Source organism: Exophiala aquamarina, assembly GCF_000709125.1.
Source record: "Exophiala aquamarina CBS 119918 chromosome Unknown aczIA-supercont1.29, whole genome shotgun sequence".
Classification (NCBI taxonomy): Eukaryota; Fungi; Ascomycota; class Eurotiomycetes; order Chaetothyriales; family Herpotrichiellaceae; genus Exophiala; species Exophiala aquamarina.
The window spans coordinates 14637-32870 of record NW_013550559.1 but is presented as its reverse complement, the minus strand read 5'-3'; the positions used below and the strand labels follow the sequence as shown (position 1 = coordinate 32870).

General features: G+C 42.0%; 4 protein-coding genes across 4 annotated transcripts; 1 reads left to right on the top strand and 3 right to left on the bottom strand.

Annotated features, from left to right (window-relative positions):
- Positions 1–3992: 3992 nt before the first annotated feature.
- A1O9_12858 (uncharacterized protein) lies at positions 3993–4574 on the top strand (the record flags this gene model as incomplete). Its single annotated transcript, XM_013398212.1, has 1 exon — positions 3993–4574. One exon carries the CDS (start codon positions 3993–3995, stop codon positions 4572–4574), a length of 582 nt encoding a protein of 193 aa, XP_013253666.1.
- Positions 4575–5259: 685 nt separating this feature from the next.
- A1O9_12857 (uncharacterized protein) lies at positions 5260–5802 on the bottom strand (the record flags this gene model as incomplete). Its single annotated transcript, XM_013398211.1, has 3 exons — positions 5260–5514; positions 5688–5706; positions 5786–5802. The coding sequence occupies 3 exons, from the start codon at positions 5800–5802 to the stop codon at positions 5260–5262; spliced, it is 291 nt and encodes a 96-aa protein (XP_013253665.1).
- Positions 5803–7336: 1534 nt separating this feature from the next.
- Positions 7337–9099, bottom strand: A1O9_12856 (uncharacterized protein; the record flags this gene model as incomplete). The annotated part of the gene is made up of 4 exons (XM_013398210.1): positions 7337–7846; positions 7901–8107; positions 8156–8629; positions 8797–9099. The coding sequence occupies 4 exons, from the start codon at positions 9097–9099 to the stop codon at positions 7337–7339; spliced, it is 1494 nt and encodes a 497-aa protein (XP_013253664.1).
- A 1658-nt stretch (positions 9100–10757) lies between these two features.
- Positions 10758–12354, bottom strand: A1O9_12855 (uncharacterized protein; the record flags this gene model as incomplete). The annotated part of the gene is made up of 3 exons (XM_013398209.1): positions 10758–11608; positions 11662–12038; positions 12089–12354. The coding sequence occupies 3 exons, from the start codon at positions 12352–12354 to the stop codon at positions 10758–10760; spliced, it is 1494 nt and encodes a 497-aa protein (XP_013253663.1).
- Positions 12355–18234: the final 5880 nt, after the last annotated feature.

The window sequence follows — 18234 nt, the reverse complement described above, 5'->3', positions numbered from 1 at the left end:
ACGCTTCTATAGAAGACTATAGATTTCGAACTTAGAATCTTTATATATATTTCTAATTTAGGAAATCTACGACTTAGTAATTAGTAGATACTTTAAACGAAAGATAACGAGCTTCTTAATAGTAAGATAATTCTTCTAGCCGAATATACTATAGAATATTCGATAATTCGTACGAAACTACGATATCTACGGACGAATAAAAGCCTAGAGGAAAAGGAAATAAGAATTCCTAAAACTTCTTTTCGTATCGAACTAAATATAGAGCGAAATATCTATCGACTTTATTACGAAGCTCCTAGAAAGTCGGAGCTATATAAATTTAGCGATAATTATAAATCGACTAGGAAAAGGAGTTATTCTTAAATCGATACGTACGATTAAGTCTTAAGATATAGTATTTCTATTTCTATATACGTTCTATAGAACCTACGATTTATCGAGAGCTATTATATCGAATAGAGGAACCTAGTTTATAAGCGCTCTATAGAAACGAGTATATTAGCTACTAGGTATTATACGTCGATTATTTACTATATATTATCTTAAAACGAACGAATCTATAGAATAAATAAATTAGACGATCGAGACGTACGTACGTACGTTCGTAAACGAAGATTAAGATAATTAGGTAGAATTACTACTAATCGCTAAGTTAGTAATTAATAATAGAAATATTTAATCGACTAGCGTAAGCCCTTTCTTCCTATCTTATAAATATAATATCGACTTTATATAACTATAAAATAAACTCCGCGAAGATAAAGGAGGAAATAGTTTAATACGATAAGGTAAAGAAATCGTACGAAAACTCTAGAAGGCGAGAAAATAGGCTTAGACTTCTATAGTCGTTACTTAATAAGAGTAAGAAGAAATTATAAATCGTATAAGATAATAGTCGATAGAGTTCTATATAAGCGATAAGGTCTAGCTCGACTTAAGAAACGTACGTATAACGCGAAAGAATAAGAAGCTCGATTAGAAGAATACGAAGTATATCGTAACTAAAGTTATCGAATTATATAGCTATCGTCTTAATATACTAAAAGAAATTTATAATATATTTTATTCGAATCTATTACGTACGATATCTACGAATCTATTACCTTCGTAAGTTACCGACGATACTTAATCGAATTCTATCGTTATATAGGACGAAGAAGAATACTAAATTAAAAGAATTATTCGCTATAAATTCGTACGAAGAAGTCGAGGATCTTAAAGGTAGTACTTAGTAAAATAGACGGAATATATAGAACTAATCTAGAAACTAGAATTATTACTCTAGAATATCGTAGCTTTAGACGCGTATAAATCGATAATAGAATAGTCGGCTCTCTAATTACTATACGAAAGTAAAGAAAGAGTACGTATAAAGGAACTATAAGAATAATAAAATATTTAATTATACTATATATATTTAGCTTATTTAGTTACTATACGACGAAGCCTAACCGCTATATTAAGGTATAAGCTATAGTTAGGTATAGAAAATATTCCTTATCTACTAGAATTATACTAGTATTAATATTAGTACTATACGAGAATAAGAAAATAAAAGAAATCTTATATATACTTATCGCTAAGGAACGAGCCTTTTTATAACTACCTCGCCGAAGCGAGAAGGAGGAGAAAGAAAGAGGAGAGTCTTACGGGTAGGGAGGGAAGCGTCGTCGTTATCGAACGAATCCGACGATAATACTATAATACTACTATCGTCGTCTTTATCGCGCTTTATATAACGAAAACCTTAGTCCGACTACTTATAGTTACTATATATACTACTAAAGTATTCTAGAATACGACGATACTCTAGAAATAGGTATATTAAGCGTTTATAACGGTTATAAGGACTAAAAAGGATATTTCGGCTCTAAATAAGTAAAGCGTTAATATATAATAGCCGATACGACCGAACCTATACTAGAGTAACTACTCCTTATATAAAAGGTACGTTAGTTCCTAGTATAGCTAAAATCGTTCGTTAAGAGGTATTATAGTAGTATAGTACTAGCGACTATTCGGAGATAAGAAAAATAGAGATTTAAGTTAGCGCGAACTATTATAACTAACGCTAAGCCGTAGTAGCGTTCTATACTATTAATACTATATTATCTTAACTTTTTTACTCTTCTATTAGTACGTATAACTAAACGAAGAAGTCTAGAGCTTAGAGTATAGAAGGTAGATTTAAGAAGAGGAAATAGATTAGTTCGCTTATTTATTTACTATATCGACTATTAGCGTATAAGAATTAGTAACGACTAATAATTATACGTAATAGAAATAGAAATAAGTACTTATAAAACTTTCTCGATAATTAGTATAAGAAAAGAAAAAGTAGAATAAAAGTAAATAGAAATAAAAGTTTTATTTTATACGCTACTCGACGTCCGACTAGTTCCTATTAGAAGTAGCGGCTTTTTAGCGTCGTTCCGAAGAAAGGAGAAGAATAATATTACGAATTAAATTTATATAAAGCTCTAGAGTACGCCCTAGAGTAACTACTTATAGTATACCTTTAGGCTATATAACTATATAGTCGAAGCTACGTAATTCCTTTCTATCGATTATCTCCTAGGAAACTATACTAATCTACTATAGAAGAGGATAGAGAGTATTTTCTTTATTCGTATAGTAGATAGACTTTCTCTTTTCTTTTCCCTCCTTAGCTTTAGAATCCTCGTTATACGATAGTTAGACGAATTACTCTAAATTCCTAGCTAAACCCTTATATAATCTACGTAATACTATAAGTATTACTCTATTATTTAATTTATTCTTTTCGTCTATTCGTCCGTCTATAGATAATATAATATCGATATTTTATATTTTATTCCTAATAGGTCGGTTAATAATTACTAGAACTATAAATTAAATAGTTTATTTCTATTCGTAATAATAATCTCTAGTATTCTATATTACGCGAATACCGTTCTCGTAACTATATACGCTAGTTCTTCTACTATTAATACTTCTTTATATAGTAGTAGATAAATATATTTTATTAGTATATCGTTTATTATAAGTATACTATTACGAACTAGGTTACTAGAAGGGTCGCTAAGGATAAGCTACCTATACCTAAGGGAGATAGGAAAGTTAGTCGATAGAGGACGAGGCTACGTTACATAACTAGGAGTATAGACTATACAGGACTATAGACTATAAAGATAGTCTAGGTAAGTCTATAGTCTAGGCTAGTATTATATATATACGCTTCTTTACCTAGATAGTATAGTTCGTAGTTAACTTCGTTAGTAATTCTATACCTACGTTTTAGAATACGGTCCGATAATTATATATTCCCTTTATTATCTTAGTTAATACTTTTATACCTACTCTATTAAGGAACCCTACCTTAGTTAGAACTACTTATAGCTCGTATTATAATAGTAGGCTTATCGTAGGTAGATCTAATTAGGGATATAAGATCTCGGTTAGTATATTATTATTCCTAAAGTATACTAATATCGTGAAATTCGTAGATACTTAATGAGCGTGGCAATCGTAATAACCTACTAATTATTATATAGAGAGTATATTATATACGACACTAAGCTAGGAAGCTATATTAGACGCCTTAAAATAAGAGCGTAATCTCTTCGTTACTTCCATAGTAACAGCGGTTTATAGAGAGACCGGTTAAGTAAGTATATATAGGAATTCCTATACGGAGTACTATTAGACTTCTCCTAGCTACTCTTAACCGGGAAGCTCATTAGGCCGAGGTGGTCAGCGCATTGGTCCGTGGGAGTTCCGGACCCCGGTTGATTGTGTCGCATCCCGGGGTAGGCTAACCTTAACAAAGCACAATATTCGGATGAAACTAAGCCGATAATCTGGGACTATAGTTAGTTAGACAACTAGTTGCCGAGGCCGGTCTGTTCCATCGACAGAAGACCCTTATAAGACAGCGAACCTCAACGAGAGCTAGAAGCCGAACGCTACACTCATAAGTCACATTAAGTAAAGCCACGCCAAACCATCGCAAAATGGTAGCTGACTTCGACCAACCGGCCGCAAAGGTCATATCTCCCTTAAAGTTAGCCCATGTTGTTTTGCGAACGAACAACTTCGAGCCGATGGTGAAATACTATAAGGACTTCCTGGGAGCACATGTGATATATGAAAACAGCTTCCTGGCCTTCATGAGCTACGACGACGAACATCACCGACTGGCCATTGCCGCGGTGCCCGGCACCAAGCCTAAAGACGTCAAGACATGTGGGTTGGAACACACCGCTTTCACCTTCGACTCGCTCCACGACCTGCTTCTCTCATACCGCCAAAGAAAGTTCAAGGGCATCGAGCCGTTATGGCCGGTCAACCACGGGCCCACGACGTCCATCTACTATCGTGACCCGGACGGTAACATGATCGAGACCCAGGTGGACAACTTTGAAACTGCAGAGGAGGCCACATCGTTTATGAACTCTAAGTACTTTGCTGAAAATCCCATCGGGACCGATTTCGACCCTGAAGACCTTATCAACCGCTTGAATGCTGGCGCCAACGAGAAAGACCTCAAGGTGCGAGTGGAAATCGGGCCTCGCAGCATGCCGGATTTCGACTAAAGGACTGGATCTTTTCTTCAAGCTGCAAAGCAAGCCAAAAGCACTCCAACGTGTTGGGGAGGATGGGATAATGGCTATAGCACACAGCCATGGCAGTCAATGTTTCTAACGTTTGATTTCTTTCAATGGCTTCCACTAATTTGGGATTCCCAGACGGAGTCACAACCGATGGGATTCAAGATAGCGAATATGATCATAATGTATCTCACTTCTTGTCCGTAACCAAATCTCCGTTCCCCCAGTCGCTCTCACGCGGCATGATTCGGTCATCATAGCCTCCTATCCCGACGCTTTTCTCAGTTCTCGAAACCCAGCTTGTTCCGAGTCGTTCCCGATCCAATTCCATCTCGATAACATCACCATCCTGCATGAACGCGGCCTGCCACATGACAGTGCCAAGGCGCCACTGGAACCTGCCACCCACTCATTTACCACCCCTCGCTTGATCCTCACCCCCTCTCTCTTCCCTGTAGCTAGAAAACAATACAAGATGACTCAGTCATAGTCCTGTCACTCATTGAGAGTGGCCTTTCTCCAATCTTCGCTTGCTAAGCTATTACACAGCCACACCGCTAGGGGTTCCCGTCATGATGACAGTGCCCTTGCGCAGGGTCATGCCCCGGCTGAAGCGGCGGATGATGGCCGGGGGATCAAATATCGGATCGTCCGTCTGTTTAATCTGTGTCTACTCTCCTTTGACGATACTGCACAGCTTCAGTTTTGTGTGATCCGTGTTTATGTCGGTCGAATTGATGACCGGACCGATCGACGCGAACTTGTCAAAGGATTTCGCCGAAGGTTTGTTGCTGGATCGTTCGGGCATCTGCCACCATCTCACTAGAACGTCGCTCCCGACCATGTATCCGAGGATGTATTTATTCACGTCTGCCTCGGTCGCGACGTTCTTGCAGTCTTTGCCAATGACGACGCACAACTCGGCCTGCTCGAGAACAGTCAGTTAGCCATGGTCTATGCAACCAGCTGAACGGGATTCTCACCTCGTAGTCCATCCACTGACAATCAGGATGAATCGAACTATCATCGTAGGGTCCGGCAAGACCCTCTCATACATCAGTCAGCTAATATATCGAGTGTGCGCATGGAGCAGCGTACCAGCAGGTTTGCAATACGTCTGGGATATTTGCCGACTTTAATCTTTGAGAGATGTTTATCAGTCCCATAGTTATAGACATAGGAGACCTACAGCTTACATTCCCTTCCTCTGCATGGTTTTTGGTAGTTGAGCCCAATGCAAAGAAAGACTGGTAACGCAGGAAGAGGTGGCAAAACCTGGTCGCAATCTATCAACCAGCTGAAACCACCATTCACGATTCACAGTCTAATACCTCTGCTACCGTTTCGCTCTTGCCGTCCGCGCTGAAACCTGGATCCCACGGGGCTCCGCCAGGATATGCCAGGACTGATGCGCCGATCAAGGTATCTTTAGGGATTTCAGGCACAGCTTTGGCCTCGCCGTAGAAATCTGCCCCTGTGCATTCTTAAAACGGGTTGTGAGGTGGGAAATGAATATCCATTATTTCCAGGGTTAATATTGGCTACATAAGCTGGAGAGTTTCAACCCATTGGCTGCGAACAGAAGCGGATCGTCACCGAACCGATCTGGATAGCCACCCGATCTACGGGCTGCTGTGGAAGCACGGTGGATCTACAAGACTCGCCGCACTGGCAATGTGTTCATCCCTACAACAAGTCAACTACTATCGTAAGAGGGGTTTGACTTAGGATCGGGTGGCGTGCCATTCTTCGAACATCTCTTCGGAGCTACTTTGAGGACGCTCAGATCGTCTCACTAATTCTAACAACATCGTTTCGCTTATGCAGAGAACTCATTCGGGCATTCGGGCATTTGGGCGACTAGGTTTTTACCACGGCACTGCTCTTGATCGCCAGCAATTCCGCTTGGACTTCGCATGGAGAAGAGACTCGATTGTGCAAATTGGCCCTGGTAACGAGGAAGATCGGAAGAATAATCGAGATCGGTATGTCCTTTGAAGGCGTCTCTGCACACTTGAGTCTTTGAAATGAAGGTAAATCCACGTCCATTCGTAGTCATTCGCAGGGCCAGCCTACTCTCGCTGGAATAAGAGGAAATTGTAACCCGATCAATAAGATAAAAGTTTTGCCGGATTCCAAACACGAGATTTTCTAGCAGTAGCATTAAATTAAGTGAGAAGAATAATGTTACACTAGATCAGTCATTCGTGGTTCGTCGAGGTCAGGCCATCCGATCAATGTGGCCCATTCTTCGCCACAATCGATGTCGACATTTGACCCGTTAATCATCAAGACCTGGTTCATTCGACATTAGTATCGTACGTTCTTCGACGGGATCATCCTTCGGACGATCGAGGAACCTGGTCACTCACATCATTGAATTCGATAAGCTCGCATCGATCTTCGTCAACTTCCGGTTGGGCAGGATCTAACGATGTCGTTGGGTTGACAGGGTCCATGCAACATTGTCTAGCCTTGTTCACCCCCAAGCGGGCCAGATTAGCTGTCTGCCAGACATACGGGAATTTCCGATCTAAGATGGCGCATTCTAAATAACTCAAATGACCTGCAACCAGGTATAACAGGCGGATGTCAGAATCGACCGTGGGTGCGTGCGGATGTTGTAGGACGTATACGAAGAGATTAATCAAGGCGCTCAGTGGCGACACATAAACAAGCCTAATTAAAAATGAGATTGCTTATAGAAAGCAGAAATATAAACACAGAGTGAGTAGAATGACCAGCACTCACCATTTTGGAGACAGCGCGTTGATGGCTAGATGAGGAAGGTTGTGAATGAAATTTCTGGTCGCATTTACGTAGACTTCCATACTAGCCGCCTTCAACCGGGCGAACTCGTCGGTTTGATGGGGAGCTATTTGAAAAGCTGCGGTACTCCAGGGGTGTACCAGGATAGAATGAATGGCGACGATGCTACTGTAGTATGAGTAGTGATGGTAAACCACCTGTTCGAAATGCACGGCTGGAGGTAGAATCCGTGACGGACTACGCAGATCATCCTTGATAAAACTGGGGAGCCCATCCCACCAGCCGTTGAGTTGGCGGCTGAGGTCGGTAATCGTGTCATTAAGGTCTTGTAGGCTGGACCTGCGAAGCTTCAATGTCGCGATTCGCTGGTTGATTTGTCCCGAGATCTTTGCGTGTTCATTAGCAGCCCGAATGTTCGCCAGGTTCATCCGACAACTGGGCGGGACTTCGGCGGGCACCTGACAGGTAACATCGTTGTCGTCGATCGCCTACGTAGAGCAGGATGAGTGACAGGTATTCTCTGACCTACATGGTGGACTTACGAGTGGTCGTCCAGCCCTACTCGCATTTAGACGGTCATAGCAATAGATTGACCACCACAAAAAGCTGCGTGTCTGAACGGCAACTTTGCTGAGATTCCACGCTGCCGGAGGCTGCCTATGGAGGCCTTTGGATATTGCTAGCCTCATTGCGCTCGAACAAAGCATGTAGTCGATAGAAGGGCAGCCAATGGCCTCCACGAAAATTGCCTAAGCACATGGAGTCAGTTACGGGTGTTGCGTGTATTGCAGTCTCACCATCATCACGAGGGCCTGAACCGCCATCAAGCTGGTATGGCAATATAACAAGTCTGTGTGGACGGAAAGGGCATTCTCGAAGTACTTCCAGCTTCGCGATGAGGCTAAACTGTACCTGGCAGCCTGGGCCGACGCTCGTGTATCGACTATTCGGCAACCTGCTGCGTATACCACATGCCTGACTGCGTACCATGCGGGGTCAGGCTCAGCATTGGAAGAGCCGGAACCCTTGAAATGTGCACGTAGTAAATTCTCAAACGTGGGCTGATGAAGGATGCCGTAGGTGCTGTCACAATCTTCCTCGAAATAGGCTTTCACATAAGCCCATGCCACCACTTCTTCCGGCTCGGGTTCCCGTGATGAGGGTATGGATTTGGCTAATTTCAGAGACTGGGAGACGTCTGATATCAGGCTTCGGGCGATTTGAGTGAAATCTTCTACGCCAGTCCTTTCCGTCACCCATTCTAACCCAGACTTCGAGCAAATTGAGAGGAAGGACCCGGGTCCTTATGTAGAGTTAGCTTAGGGAGCTTAGGTCACTTTCAGGCAGCCTGGAGGATCACCATGGTATTCAAAGGTCAACTGTTTCCGGGCCCATGATTAGTCGATGTCAGGGTGAGGCAGAACATCTCTCCACATACCTCTTCTTCTGGAGGAGCAGTACTACCACCATCATCCTCGCCGGGGCTACCAAAGGCTGACTGGCCAGAGTGAGGATGACTCGGAACCGTCATTTGCTCGCTCAAATCGGTCTTATCAGGCCTTGTGGGCGTCGGAGGGACCAGGACAGAAGCCGTTGCTGGTTTCACCTGAGCGCCAATTGCCACCGAAGGAGTCCGAATTTCGGGGTGATTCAATTGGGGCTGGGGGACGGTGTCATGTACGTTCGTAGAAGTGTCGCAGTTTATCTTGTTGACCTCGTCGGAGTTTTGAATCTTCTCCATCTGCCAGGTGAAAGATCGAAATTGATCTGGTGAGTTGCCCTGGTTGGCTGCGATGGCATTATCGTTAGGTTTCGCACCTGGACCCGAAGCGTGCGATCGAGGAGTCGAAAGTAGTGCTTCTTCGACCCGAACCAGGCGGTCTTGCAAATTCTTGTACGTGCTGGCGTGGACACGCCGGCGTGAACGGCCCGAATAGATACATCGAATTTTTTGATCCTGGCGAAATCAAGTCAGAAGCTCGAGCGCCTTGAACTCGCCATCACGTGCGGCTTCATGGTATTGAACTCACAATGCAATTTGTACAAGGGTTTCCGCTATTGCCTAGGGTCGTCGAAAACGGATGTTTAGTAGGGCACGTTCTTGCGGTAGGGTCTCCCTTCCACTGGTAGAGGCTTACACTTTATCTTCTTCGTTCTGCAAAAGTCACAAGCAATAGGAGATTTGTGCTCCTGCATCTCGGAGTGAGGGTTTGACGATGGACAGACGTTCGAAGGAGCAATGTGCCGTCATGTGTGTGACTTATGCTGTCTGCTGGACATTCAATCAAGTGTGGCCAATTCGCAAGGGAAATTGTGGGCCCTGGCGTGGATTTAAAGGAAATTGTAGGTGTAGGCTTCGTAGGATGGATTCAACTAGGTTTCGTCTGTCCCTCGGATCCCCGCGGGACTCGGATCCCGAAGTGCGACCCCACTCTCCCCTTCCCTGGCCTTTCAGCCACTGAAGAGCGCCTATAAGCGATCTTTCGGGGGGGCCGGCCCCGAAGGTTTGCTGCTTAGCAAGAGCAATCCATGGTAGTCCATACAACAAAGACATCAAGATCTCGGATCAAGCTCACGGCTTGGGCACTCGTGTTCTCAGGTTGTCTCTAGCTCTCTAGCATTGTAATGTTAGACAAAAGTATCACAATCATGACCAAAATGTCAGCTGTCAGAGTAACGCCCGGGGCTTAGAATGGAGACGCCATGGTACGTACCAGCTTCCCCAGTGCTGTGCAGCGACACGTTCATGAACTTTATAAACCGCCCTCCCTCGGTATCATCTCTGGTGGAGGTTTATGGGTGTCACTTTCAAACCAATAGCAAGGGCGTCATCAAGGCACAGGGTCCATGTATGCCCAGTTGTCTTGGTAATTTGATGGCGTCGAAGCACGAGTGGAGCCGCACGCGAATGGCGTGAGGCCTCTTCTCCAACGACTGTCAATTCGGGCGTGGGCCAGTATAGGTGATATATACCATATCACCTAAACCTAAACGCGAATCGATAGCACAAAATGCGAACAAATTTCGTATGCACTATCGCACAGGGCGGTCCCCTATTAGTATTACCTCATCGCCGAAATATTATCGACTAACGATGGTACTCTCATCGGGAAGTCGAGTTACAATCCCTATTTACGATTCCTACATCTGCAACAACTCCCATAAGTCTCCGAGCCTCGATAATACCTCAGTGGTTACTAATTTATATCGAAACATATTTCTTCTTTGACTGACGTGATTTAGTAATAGCCTTGGCTTCCTTTGTCCGGAGCTTCCTCCGAACAATTTGGGCTGGACCAGCCCCACAGCACTAGTAGGGTTAAGTTATCTGAAGTTTCATCGGAGCAGCGGCAAAGCCTGCTAAAAGGTTTATTGTACCTGGGCCCCTTCATGGCACTTTTATGCTTGGAAGGTGCCCATTTTCTCTAGCTCGAATTGCCCCTTCTGGGTGTTGTTTGCCACCGTAGCCGTAAATGCAAAAGCCCCAGAACCAGTCTCAGATTCGTCCATGGTAAGTTCGACAGCCCCCGATCTCTCAGTGTCCGAATCAACGTTTCTCCGTCCTGAAATGGTGGCGAAGACACCCGCCGCTTCGGCTGGATCCTGCACTCCATCCGATCTCCATGCCACATGTCCATCTGGGCGTACGAGCACGAGGCGCCGCTCGTAGATGCTGTGGGCATGTGTCTCTTCTTTGAGCACCAAATGCTTTATAGGCATCCAGTTTTGGCACGCTGCATCGAGGAGAAGATGTGCTCCGCTTGCAGAGGTGTCGAGGAATTCCACCAGTGTGTAATTCGGCCCGAAATGGTCGAAGATAGGAGAACCATCCCTCAAAAAAACGTGAGGAGCACGATTTCCGGGAAAGGTGGTGGCTGTGTATTCGGATGGCAGCCATACCGGTTCTTTAGTGCCATCGCCTATGATTATGTTTGATTTGTATCGGTATCCCATTTCAATTCCAGAGTCAGTATTCTCGCCATCATGTTCCTGGTAGTATGCGTGCACGGTTTGCCGGAGCTTGTGTCCTTCTTCCGTCTCCGCGTCTAAGAGCTTGGCTTTGCCGGCGACCAATTTGGCGACCTCCATGTGTACTCTCATGTGTACTCCAGACCGCTCGATACAAGTCATGGCTGTGGTTCGGCGTTCCTGTTCATATGTACGCAGGATGGATGGCTGAGCGTGCCCGTTGACCACGGCAGCCATTTTCCATCCGAGTTCAAAGGCGTCGGCAATGCCCATATTCATGCCTGAATAGAGATGTCAGTGATCATCACCAATCTACCTGTGGTCAAGTTCTTACCATAGCCTCCAGTAGGAATGTTCTGATGTGCCGCATCCCCCGCAAGGTATACGTGACCATCATACCCGGAATAAGTGCGAGCGATGGCGATATTCGGTCGATATGTCGACCGGACGAGGATCTCATCGATCTTGATCTCATATTTACCATAGATACCGCCTAGAGCTCGATAGACGGCCTCCTCGGATCCAATACTCTCGGAATCTTGATCCATGGGCAACAGAAGATGGGTTGTCCATACGTCTTTCTCGTTCTGGGCTATGCAAGTCGAGACGAGGCCCGCGTCTCCAACGAAGAAAACATGCCAAAAACGCCCTTGGGCGTGGAGGCGAGTAAGATCCCGAGATGTAAAATGGATGAGGAGGACGTACACAGGCCTTCAAGCTTTAGATCAGGGCACCAGCCGCAACCACGAAGAGAAACTTACATAGGCCCACCGTCCAAGGGTATCTCTAAGCTGCGGCGGACCTGACTAGAGCCCCCGTCACACCCCACCAGGTACTGTGCCATCAATTGGCGTCGACCTCCAGAAGCGACATCCATTGTGCGAAGAAGTACACCATCCTGGATATCATCAACGCCCTCAACTTTGCACCCGAAACGGAGGTCAATGAGGGGATTTTTGTCGCAGAGCGATTTGAGCCACTTTTCGAATACTGCTTGGGAAAGTCTTTGCCACGGCTCCAAAGGCATCGTGCCATCGTTATTCGATGCTATACGTACTCGATATTCGTCAACACCAGGGTGGTACCACTGTGTGACCGGCTTTGAGGCCGACAGCCCGGTCGATATGAGCACTGGTTGGGGGAGGTGAGAAGGAACACCTGCTAACATTAGCAGACTGTATTCGGTATTGATACTTGGCCTCTACCTTTTTTGCGTAACTCGTCAGCTAGACCAATCTTGCGAAAAAGTTCCATAGATCGGATATTAGTTAAGTCCATTTTCGGCCACCTAGAATTCCAAATTAATACTGTTCTCGATTTGTAGCCGATAGTTTATACTAACTTTGTGGTAGTGTTGTTTCTTTCGAGAACTACGCTCTTAATTCCATAAAAGGCGAGGACGCTGGCAAGTGTGAGGCCAACGGGACCGCCTCCTACGATCAGGATAGTCCCGCGAGGAAGGACTTCGACCGCTGGGCATGTTTTCGACATTTCACTCAGAGCAGTAATGGGATGTCTGTTTATGATGACAGTCTATCACTCCTGCACGAATATGAGATAAACAAGAGCTTTAAATTGGCCTCTTATAGATTTAAAGGGAGGATAGCGTCGGGCACTCACTCCTTCATTTGTGGCGGAAATTTTACCATACGTGTTAACTAGACCCACGTCCACATTAGGAACCCGGGACAAACGAGGGGTTCGCAGCGCAGCGAATGGGTAGGAGCAGGGCTGTTCTTTCCGGACGGATTCAATCGATGCATGATAGGCAGCGTACCAGCCGGTGACCTACGCCCAGTCTTGTAGTTTGTTCACGTGCTAGTGCCGGGTCAGCTCCACTACACTTCAAGCCTTCCATGGTTTAGCCATGGTTTCGAGGAAAATGCGAGTTGATCGCTTTAGACCTTAGGTCCTAAGACTGAACTCATAGTCGTAGTATGCATAATCCTTAGATCAATAGTCATTGATGTTCACTTCTTTTTATTGGAAGATAGGCTACTTAATGGTTATACGGCCCGTGAGATCCGTGTGGGTGTAAGACGGCCGAAGATGTTCGAATTGCCCTTCACTTTACGCCGTGAATCAGTAAACGATCCTCCATGCGAAGATGTGTCTTCTCTTCTGGCTCGCCGAGCACCTTTCTCAATAGTAGCTGGCTCCAGAGTTCCCATTATGGTAGTAACCTCTAAGCCTTGCAGATCCTCTCATTAATTAAAGGATTATAATGCTGGAGACTTGCGCTGGACTGTCTTAATCTAATGCGGTCCACACTGAGCACAATTAAGTTTATTCGAGATCACAATGCTAGCGGAGAAGGGAGATACTGCCGAGCATGTGCTTGCATGGCATTGGTTGATTCCGCCCAAACTTACAAGTTATCTGCAAAAAGGGCATACTGGTTCTGCAGCGTTGACACAACATCGGGTTCCTCATCCACCAAGACCTATAGGGCCGGAGTCAGCGTAAGAACTAAACCAAACCGAGACGTCCTCAGAGGTCTATTCTTCTAGTGGGAAGCATACATACCGTGCTAGAAGCCGTCTAAAACCCTACCAACTTCTGCTCCGTCGCTGACCATGCTTTCTCAGGCATGACAGCTTTCATCACAGGCTTGACAAGGTCGTTCCATAGTCGCACATGTTTTGCGCCGAGCAAGGTCACAATCCTGGTCGACTAAAAATAGAAAGTACTATGTGTGTGCAATATGGTTTCTTTAACAATCTCTTGGATTCTGGCATCCGTAAAGGTGGGGTTTCGCCTCCAGCTCATCCTAAGTCCTTCTGCGCTTCACAGTAATGAGATATGCTTCGGAGTCCATAATTAGGTTCATGTGTTAAAGTTTCAGTATTGTCGAGAGATCTTTGGAATTAGTTCAGCGGTGCTCCTAAAAATCCAAGCCTACTCACCTCGATCTCCCACTTAAGGACAGGCGACATACAAACCAATTTGTGAAGAACAAGTCGTTGTGCACTTCTGTCCGATTGGTCCGGCCTTTGATGGCCGAGCCGAAGGGGTTAGACTCCCTAGTGCTCGAGCCAAAGCTAAAGTACAGCTTAACATCCATCAGCGACTCGAACTCATCTCAATTGTTAAAATAGAGTGCGACTTAGCGGGCTCTAAACTCAGTGTCATCATTGAAGGGGTACGGAGTGCGGTGTTTAGCCTTTACCGAGCAGCGACCGGAGGCCATAAGCTACTTATAACTTAATAGGTACCCAGTAGGTATTAGAATTCGTAGACTACCTAAATACTTTTTTCGCTAAATACTCTACCCATATTATTTAAGAAATTTAAGCGAATTCGAGGCGAATTACGATATTTATAATAAGGAACTACTCGCGATAGTAGAATACCTAAAAATATAGAGAGTATACCTAGAAGGAGCTAAATATCTAGTATAAATATACTCGAACTATAAGAATCTAACCTATTAAACGATAACTAAAGAACTTAATAGAAGATAGATTAAATAGGCTAAAACTCTAGCCTCTTACGATTTTAAAATTATATATATTCGAGAAATAGAGAATATTATAGTTAACGCCCTTAGTAGGAGAATAAACTATATAGAAGGACTAGAATCGAAGCTAGTAGCGTTCCTAGAGAAAGAAGAAAATTATCTAACGTATAGAAAAACGAAAATAAGAATACTTATAATATTAGAAATAGAATTAATAATAGAATAAAAATAAAAAATTATATAAGTAAAGTACGATAATAAAAGCGTAGTATAAGGGTTTAGCTAGGAATTTAGAGTAATTCGTCTAACTACTATATAACGAGGATTCTAAAGCTAAGTATTATAATCCGAGCTATAAGTAGTTCTAACTAAGGTAGGGTTTCTTAATAGAGTAGGTACTAGAGTATTAACTAAGATAATAAAGGAAATATATAATCGTCGGACTATATTCTAAAATATAGGTATAGAATTACTAACGAAGTTAACTATAAACTATACTATCTAGGTAAAGGAGCGTATATATATAATATTTAAAGTACTACTTTAGTATATTACTATATTAGAAGTAATATAGTAATATAGTAATATATTTCCTAGTTATATAATATAGCCTCGTTCTCTATCGGCTAACCTTCCTTAACTCTTCCTTAAAACGTAGGGCGCCTATCTCGGCGACCTTATTTATAACCTAGTTCGTAATACTAAGGAGAGAAAAGAAAAGAGAAAATCTATCTACTATACGAATAAAGGAAATACTCTCTACCCTCTCCTATAGTAGATTAGTATAGTTTTCTAGGAGATAATCGATAGAGAAGAGTTATATAGCTTCGGCTATATAGTTATATAGGCTAAAGGTATACTATAAGTAATTACTCTAGGGCGTACTCTAGAGCTTTATACGAATTTAATTCGTAATATTATCTTTCTCCTTTCTTCGTATAACGCTAAGAAGTCGCTATTCTTAATAGGAACTAGTCGGGCGCCGAGTAGCGTATAAAGTAAAATTCTTATCTCTACTTATTTTTATTCTACTTTTTCTTCTCTTATACTAATTATCGAGAAAGTTTTATAAGTACTTATTTCTACTCCTATTACGTATAATTATTAGTCGTTACTAACTCTCGTACGCTAATAGTCGATATAGTAAATAAGTAAGCGAATTAATTTATTTCCTTCTCTTAAATTCGCCCTCTATACTCTAAGTTCTAGACCTTTCTATTTAGTTATATATACTAATTAGAGAATAGAAAAGTTAAGATAATATAGTATTAGTAGTATAAGACGCCGCTACGACTTAGCGTTAGTTAGAATAGCTCGCGCTAACTTAAATTTCTATTTTTCTTACCTTCGAGTAGTCGCTAGTACTATACTACTATAATACTTCTTAATAAACGGTCTTAGCTATACTAGAAACTAACGTACCTTTCGTACGAGGAGTAGTTACTCTAGTATAGGTTCGGTTATATCGGCTATTATATATTAACGCCTTACTTATTTAGAGTCGAAGTATTCTTTTCGGTTCTTATAATCGTTATAAGCGCTTAATACGCCTATTTCTAGGGTATTATCGTATTCTAGAATACTTCGATAGTATATACGATAACTATAAGTAGTCGGACCGCGGTTCTCGTTATACGAAGCGTAATAAAGACGACGATAGTAGTATTATAGTATTATCGTCGAATTCGTCCGATAACGACGACGCTCTCCTCTCTATTCGTAAGACTCTCCTTTCCTCTCCTCCTCCTTTTCGCTTCGGCGAGGTAGTTATATTATAATCCGAGCTATAAGTAGTTCTAACTAAGGTAGAGTTCCTTAATAGAGTAGGTACTAGAGTATTAACTAAGATAATAAAGGGAATATTTATTCGTCGGACTATATCCTAAAATATAGGTATAGGATTACTAACGAAGTTAACTACGAACTATACTATCTAAGTAAGGGAGCGTATATATATAATACTAATAGCTCTTCTAGATCTTATAGCCCCCCTCGATCTCTTAAGATCCTATAAGATCTAAGGATTCTAGGGAATCTAGCCTTACCTAGTTACGTAATATAGCCTCGTTCTCCATCGGCTAACTTCCTTCCCTAGGTAACCTTTTAAGTAACCTAGTTCGTAATAAGTTATAAAAATACTCGCTCCTTAGCGATAGGTATATACGATATTTCTTTTATTTTCTTATTCTCGTATAGTACTAGTATTAGTATTAGTATAATCCTAGTAGATACGAAATATTCTCTATATCTAACTATAGCTTATACCTTAACGTAGCGGTTAGGCTTTACCGTACGATAACTAAATAAGCTAAATATATATAGTATAATAAAATATTTTATTACTCCTATAGTCCCTCCGTACGTACTCTTTCTTTACTCTCGTATAGTAATTAGAGAGCCGACTATTCCGCTATCGATTCGTATATATCTAAAGCTACGGTATCCTAGAGCGATAATTCTAGTTCCTAGGTTAGTTCTATATATTCCGTCTATTTTACTAAGTACTACCTCTAAGACCCTCGGCCTCTCCGTACGAATTTATAGCGAATAATCCTTTTAATCTAGTATTCTTCTTCGTTCTATATAACGATAGAATTTGGTTAAGTATCGTTGGTAACTTACGAAGGTAATAGATTTATAGATATCGTATATAATAGATTCCTTTTAGTATATTAAGACGATAACTATATAATTCGATAACTTTAGTTATAGTATACTTTATATTCTTTTAATTAAGCTTCTTACTCTTCCGCGTTATATATATATTTCTTAAATTAAGCTAAACTTTATCGCCTATACGAAACTCTATTAACTATTATCTTATACGATTTATAATTTCTTCTTATTCTTATTAAGTAACGACTATAGAAGTCTAAGTCTATTCTCTTACCTTCTAGAGTTTTCGTACGATTTCTTCGCTCTATTATATTAGACTATTTACTTCTTTATCTTCGCGGAGCTTATCTTATAGTTATACGAAGTCGATATTATATTCGTAAGATAGGAAGAAAGGACTTACGCTAGTTAATTAAGTATTTCTATTATTAATTACTAACTTAGCGATTAGTAGTAATTCTATTTAATTATCTTAGGGTTCGTTTTCGAATATATATACGTACGTCTCGATTATCTAATTTATTCGTTTCGTAGATCTATTCGTTTTAGGGTAATATATAGTAGATACTCGGCGTATAATACCTAGTAGCTAATATATTCGTTTCTATAGAACGCTTATAAACTAGGTTCCTCTATTCGATACTATAGCTCTCGGTAAATCGTAGATTCTATAGAATATACGTAGAAATAGAAATACTATATCTTAAGACTTAATCGTATATATCGATTTAAGAATAACTTCTTTTTCTAGTTAGTTCGTAATTACCGCTTATTAAGACTAAGCGATACCCTATTAACGCCTAGTTATATAATTAGGCTTATATAAGCTAG